This window comes from Leptodactylus fuscus, chromosome 1 (genome assembly GCF_031893055.1).
Source record: "Leptodactylus fuscus isolate aLepFus1 chromosome 1, aLepFus1.hap2, whole genome shotgun sequence".
Lineage (NCBI taxonomy): Eukaryota > Metazoa > Chordata > Amphibia > Anura > Leptodactylidae > Leptodactylus > Leptodactylus fuscus.
The window spans coordinates 106,580,692-106,587,264 of NC_134265.1; the positions used below are offsets into that span (position 1 = coordinate 106,580,692).

At 37.4% G+C, this 6,573-nt stretch overlaps 1 protein-coding gene across 1 annotated transcript in view; it reads left to right on the forward strand.

Annotated features, from left to right (window-relative positions):
• TRMT2A (tRNA methyltransferase 2A) overlaps nt 1-6,298 on the forward strand; it is a 29,357-nt gene extending 23,059 nt beyond the window's left edge. The window contains exons 9-12 of the mRNA XM_075275262.1: nt 1,403-1,478; nt 2,025-2,141; nt 3,704-3,800; nt 5,651-6,298. Of these exons, the coding sequence (XP_075131363.1) occupies nt 1,403-1,478; nt 2,025-2,141; nt 3,704-3,800; nt 5,651-5,894 (534 nt within the window). The 3' untranslated portion in view covers nt 5,895-6,298. The remainder of the gene's footprint in view (nt 1-1,402; nt 1,479-2,024; nt 2,142-3,703; nt 3,801-5,650) is intronic.
• The last annotated feature ends 275 nt before the right edge of the window (nt 6,299-6,573 follow it).

The window sequence follows — 6,573 nt, forward strand, 5'->3', positions numbered from 1 at the left end:
AAAACATAATAAATCTTTAATGATATCAACTAAAATTGTGAAACATAAACCATATATAATGTGACAACAATTACAATGGGGGTAGATAGAACTACATGTACCAGTTACCAGCACAGTATACAAGGCGGTGGGGAGCCAATAAATTTTTTTCCAAACAATCTATTGACTTATGTACATTTGTATATATATTTATTCACTTGTACTATATGGATTGTGATGAATTTGGTATATTTACACATTTTTGTTTATAATTGCTATATTTCTATCCTATTTTTATAAGAACTTGGGTATTTATTCTTCTTTCTATATTCTTGGCGCTTTAAGGTTCTAATCTGTTTTTTCGTCATGCGGTAGGTTGTTTCATCAGTGTCCGCTAGGAATGTTGTCCGTAGAATAAAGTTTTGACTGTTTCTTGATGGACGCATGCACAATGGCATTTTTTGGTGGCCATATTTTTGAAGCAGCGTAGTGCTCTAGTGATTACTAGGTAACGCATGCGCAGTTAGTATTGTGTCGGCCATACTTTTCTAGATGCCTTTGGCGCGGTTATGCACGGATACGCAACATTTTTTTCACGGCTAAACAAACCTGGGGTGAGTTTATCATCATATCCCATCACTATATAAGACCAGTATGTGAGCCTAAACAGTATCCGCTGACGAAGCCCACCTGAGAGTTGGTGAAACACGCGTCAGGTGTTCCGAACAGTATAGGTATGTGTGGTGGTTAGCCAATTATGCTCATTTTTTGGTGATAGTGGTGTTCCTTATTTGATTATGTGGATATGGTCATTGTTTTGGTGAGGTTTTTACCATTACAGACTTTTAAATTACCTTGCATGGGAACTTCATCCCCAATAGATTGTTTGAAAAAAAAATGTATTGACTCCCCACCGCCTTGTATACTGTGCTGGTAACTGGTACATGTAGTTCTATCTACCCCCATTGTAATTGTTGTCACATTATATATGGTTTATGTTTCACAATTTTAGTGGATATCAATAAAGATTTATTATGTTTATTAATTTAATGTGTGGTTGATTTTCTCTCTTTGGGTTTATTACAGTTTCCCCACACAAATGTCTTCATTTTTGCCTTTTTGTTGTGTTCATTATGTGTCATTCTATGCCCAGAAGCAGTGGGGATGTGCGTGTGCAGTAATGTGTCATACTACACCTGCAAGCGAGGTTGTGCATATTTAGCTGAACATTAGGTATGCCACAATATGTTTAGCCTAATTTGCTCATTCCTGGTGACTAAATCCTTACTTTATCTTAAAATGAGGAGTGTGTTCAACTGTGTGTGGCATCTCCCAGTGACAGTCCTAGTCACAGTTTTGGATGTTGTGACAATGTTTCCTGGTATATGGTACTAATTAAATTTGCTTTATTTTGCACCTAAAGAAAGTAAAGAAGGTTGTGGGAATTGAACTATGTCAGGAAGCCATTTCAGATGCAAAAGCTAATGCCAAGATCAATGGTAAGTGCCTTCCAAAGTGTTATTGTTTTTAGATGGTAATTTTTGGTTTAATAGGGCTGTGTTTGCATGGTGTTATGCATTTATTTGTAAGACACTCAAAGAACTCACTGCATGGCATATAAAATACTGAACAGTATCTCAAATATTTTACATATGTATTTTTACACATGAGAAAAAAAACAGAGACATGTTACTACTTAGGAGCAGTTCACAAGCTGAGTCAATGAAAGACTGAAAAACTCGGCCAAAGATGCTTGAAACTTTATATTGAAATACATGTTCTCTGTAAAATATGTAATGTGAACATAGCCTAATAGTTGTTTTTTTTTTTAGCCTTTCACTTTTGTTCAGATCATATTTTTACAATGATTTTTATTACTGATTTACCAAGTTACCCATATGTGGCACTTTGTACATTTGAATGCGGGCCAAGTAAATTGATTTAAAGAGTGAAATAAGTTTATTGCACTTATCTAAAGTACAAGTATTATAACCCAGTCTATTTAGATGAAGATTGATCTAAAATATGCATACTCTTTATTGCAGAACTGAATAATATTGAATTTCGATGTGGCAAAGCTGAAGACATCTTCCCTACCCTTATAAACTCTTACACTTCCCAGAGTCCTGTGGCCATAGTTGATCCACCAAGGGCTGGACTTCGTAAGTACAAGTCTACAGAGGCTGCTCTTTTAGGCTAAGGCCCATGTAACAGGCCGTTTGTCTCTTATATTTGTCTCTGTATATATAATAATAATTTATAGTTCCCATAATATTCTATAGAAATGTATTGTGTTTGCCATTGTTCATATTGGATGGTACAAATGAGCGAAAAGAGATAAAAAGGCTGAGTCCTTCCTTGTGTGGTAATGTTTTGCGAACAATAGTGCTCTGCTCATCTGGTAAATTATTGTGTAAGATGGAAGTAGGTGCTGAGAGTCAGATGGTAAAAAAAAAAAGTAAAAAAGAAAAAAAGATCCAGGGATGTGCAGTCATCAGGATCCAAAAGTAATATAACAGTTCTGACCAATATATATTTTTTGTACTTAAAAGTTTTATTGAGATTTTATTAAATAAGTATACAAAACACAGGGAGTAAAGGGGGGAGGAGGAGTGAGGGAAAACTGAGGGATAATGGGGAGCCTGAGGGATAATGTGAGGTCTGGGGATATAAATGCAGCATATAACCAGAGTGGGGTAACAACCCACAAAAACAACCTGATTAAACAGATAGTATGAGGATATAGAGGAAAGAGCTAAAGGCCAATGCAGGGTGGGGGGATCCGTGGGAACAGAGGGATGATGGAAGGAATATGCACAAATATTTTTTGGCTCCCCCCCCCATCTCCATCTCTCACCAGCTTTGTCTGCTGTTTCTTTTTTCTCACTTCCTGTATTCTTCAACAAGCTGGTGGCTTTGACTGTCTGATGGATAAGACACTATGAAGTATCTCAGTAGATATAGAGATTGCCTTTACCATGAAAGTTTATTACCATTACTTGAAATCTATAATAATACAGATCAAATATCCCCAGTAAATGTATATTACATTACACAGGTTTGGAGAAAAGAAAAGTTATACACACTGCCAGTACTGATAATGGACTTGCAGTAAACTTAATGTTATATTTGTGTTTACACAAATAGATAGTACACACTGTCCAAGCAAACTACATAACACCTCTGAGAGCAAGCTTGATCCAAAACACTCAGCACTCATTCTCTCCAGAGAGCAGGGAGCCATGCCATCCAACTTGAGATCAGATAACTAAAGGAAATGTTGTGCAAACCATGGAAGGAATAATCCTCACATAGCAAGCAAACAGCAGCAGCATTTCCAAATCAATGTATTTTGAAAACTTTTGAATTTACATAAAGTGGGAGTTTAGATTGGACCTTTGTGATTGGAATACCCCTTAAATATCCTCATATAGCCAGCAAGCAAGAATGTTATTGCAGTACCCAAGCAGTTGTAGGGCAGAGTCACAGGGACTCCATGTGCCTCCCCATGACACATGCCTCTGCATTAGTTTAGAATGCCATATAAATGAAAATACTGATAAGAATAAATTGTTATAGACTGAGGAAAAAAAAAAAAGGAAATGCTCTGAAAATTGTAATAGTGAATGTTCTAACAAGCCATCTATCTCACATAAAGCCGTCTTATGCCATATAAATGACTGTTTATATTCAACGGTGTTTAACTGTAAGGATACATTTGCAGATTCCAAAGTAATTATTGCAATCCGGAAAGCTGAACATCTGAAACGCTTGATCTATGTATCCTGTAATCCAAAGGCTGCCTTGAACAACTTTGTAGAGTAAGTTATGCCATTGAAACATAAATAATTCTAATTGTATCTATTCTAATAATGAGGGGTATCAATCCTAAAAAAAACAGATTCGCGTATGAGACGTATGAATGCGCAGAGACAAGGACTATACACATTGAACAAGCTAGCTTACTCCAGTTTAAATATCTGTCCTGTCAGATTGGAGAGGGTGTATTTCCATGCTGCGATTAAGTCAAAACTGGAGTGGATACTAGTGGGAGAAAATATATCATGTGGAATCACATCCAGAGAATGGAATTGGGGCTGTGAAATCAGTAGGCAACATTTCTGACTCCTTGATAAATGGCTGACCATTTTAAAATCCAAGATGCTTTCTCACCAGTCAATGGTATTCTGGCCAAAATAGTGAGAAATAGGACAGAACTGGGATTGCTGGACTAGCATATAGGTTACGATACCTAGTCAGAGGCTGCTCTTTTAGGCTAAGGCCCATGTAACAGGCCACAGCAAAAAAGTGCTGTGGGAAGAACCACAGCGGCAACACATCAGTTTTTTCCCCACAGCGCTTTTCATAAAGTCTCCAGAGGTTTCCTCCGCAGGCTATTTTCATTATACTTATAGGGAAATGGTGTTTCCATACATATAATTGACATGCTGCAATTTCCAAAACTGCAATGATTTTGGAAATCACAGCGTGTCCGCCTTGCAGTGACTGTAAAAAGCTGCATTTTTTTCCCATGGTGTTTCTGCAGCTGTTTGGCCACATGGGGCCCCTGCCTTAAAGGGGTTTTCCCATCTCCGTTTCAGTAATTTTGCCTGTTGCCTCTTCTTCTCATTTCGTTTAACCCCCTTTCCCCCTCCAAGCTTGCGGAACAATACACTATGAAGTATCACAGTACTTAGGATTACTAGAAATGTAATATGAATGCAGATCAGATAATATGTACATGCTTGTAGAGAAGGGACTGAGTGTTATGTGTGTTTACATAGAGAGATAACAGGCAGGACTTTATCAGCAAACTGTAATTAGCTGAACTGATTTTTGTGTAGATAAAAATGAGAGCAGTGAGTGACGCCACTTGTCATATCACACAGGTACAGGGTTATGGAAACACTGTGTAAACAATGGGATGAATAATTTCACACAGCAGGAAAACAAAGAACCATTGCAAAAGTGATATATTTAGGAAAAGTCTTCAATTTACATAAGCTACCAGTATAGATAGGACCCTTTAAAGGGTCATTCCCATCTGAGTAAATTGCTGCTAGGATAGGAATAACTGCTCCCTGCCTCCCTCTCATGGACAGGACTTACAGGACCAGCTAAGCAGGACTGCTCGATGCTGTTCCCGTGACTCTCATAGAGGAAAATGAAAGCTACAGAAGCAGGGTAGCACAGCTGAGCCACACTGTTTCTGCAATTTACAGTGCTATTTCTATAGCTCTCATTCTCTTCTATGGGAGTTACGGGAACAACATAGAACTGCACTGCTAAGTTGTTCCCTTATAACCTGTCCTAGGGGTCAGGATTTGAGAACAGTTATTCCCATTTTGGGAGAAATTTGCTGAGATGAGAATAATCCTGTGTACCATACACCGATGATGCACAACATACCTGTCCCACAAAATGTGCTTTCCTATTGGTGAGTTCTTTTTTGAGCTTTAAGGTTGTACAGTTTTCTCCACTACTACTTTGGGATAAAATTGTTTAGGATCCCTCTCCAGCTGACAGAGTTCAGTTACACCATTCATTTGAAAGAGCGTAAAGTGACAAACATAGTTACTGGTTACTACAACCAGGGCTGCAGCAATCTACTGATCTGTATCTTTATGTAAATACCAGATTTCATTACTTGTCTTCATATTTTCTTTTTTAGTTTGTCTCGTGCGCCTTCAAACCGTGTAAAAGGTCGTCCATTCAGGCCTATTCGAGCTATGGCTGTGGACCTTTTCCCACAAACTCCTCATTGTGAACTTCTCATTCTTTTTGAGAGAGTGGAGTATACCGAGAGTGCCAGTACTTCTGCTCCAGAAACCAACCATGAACCTACAGAAGATCATCAGAAAGAGAACAGTGGAGGAACAGAAAGCTTCACTGAATCAGAAGCCATAAATGCCTAGATCTGTGCAAACCCTCAGGCTACTTTGTTTTCCAACCATTAATATGTATAAAATATCAAATGTACACATTATAGTTCCTAATGCAATTTGTACCACATGATATGAATTTAATGGATTTTTTTTTTTTTTTTTGTAGCACAGACAATACACAATATAAATACATGGACAATATAACTACGTTAAGCCCAAAAAAAATCGGTGAATACTGATGTATTGGTATGTAGTGTACAAAATAATGTACACGTGTAATCTAGGATGTCTCCCATTAAGTGTGCTCTTGTACTGTATATTATCCAGCGTCTCCAAGTTTGTTATATTGTAACAGAATGTTATTCAGACTTTGGTTCATGTGTGTGCAAAAATTTTTTTTTTCTTTAAATCCTACATGCTTGGCAGAAACTATGTGGGCAATAAATGGCTTAGATCATTTTTATAACTTTGGGTTTAATACATAAAATTGTTCACATTCTTTTCCCAAATAGAATAACTTTGTTTGCATTCAAATTTGGTACTAGAGGCCTTCCAAATATGTATGAATGCCCCTTTCACATTATAATGTTACAGCAGATTTGTAGACACTATTGCGGATCCACAATTATGGACCTGCAAATACAGTCATGTGAATGATACAAAACAACTTTGTACTGAAAGGTAATAGTTTGCATTTGATAGTTTTGAA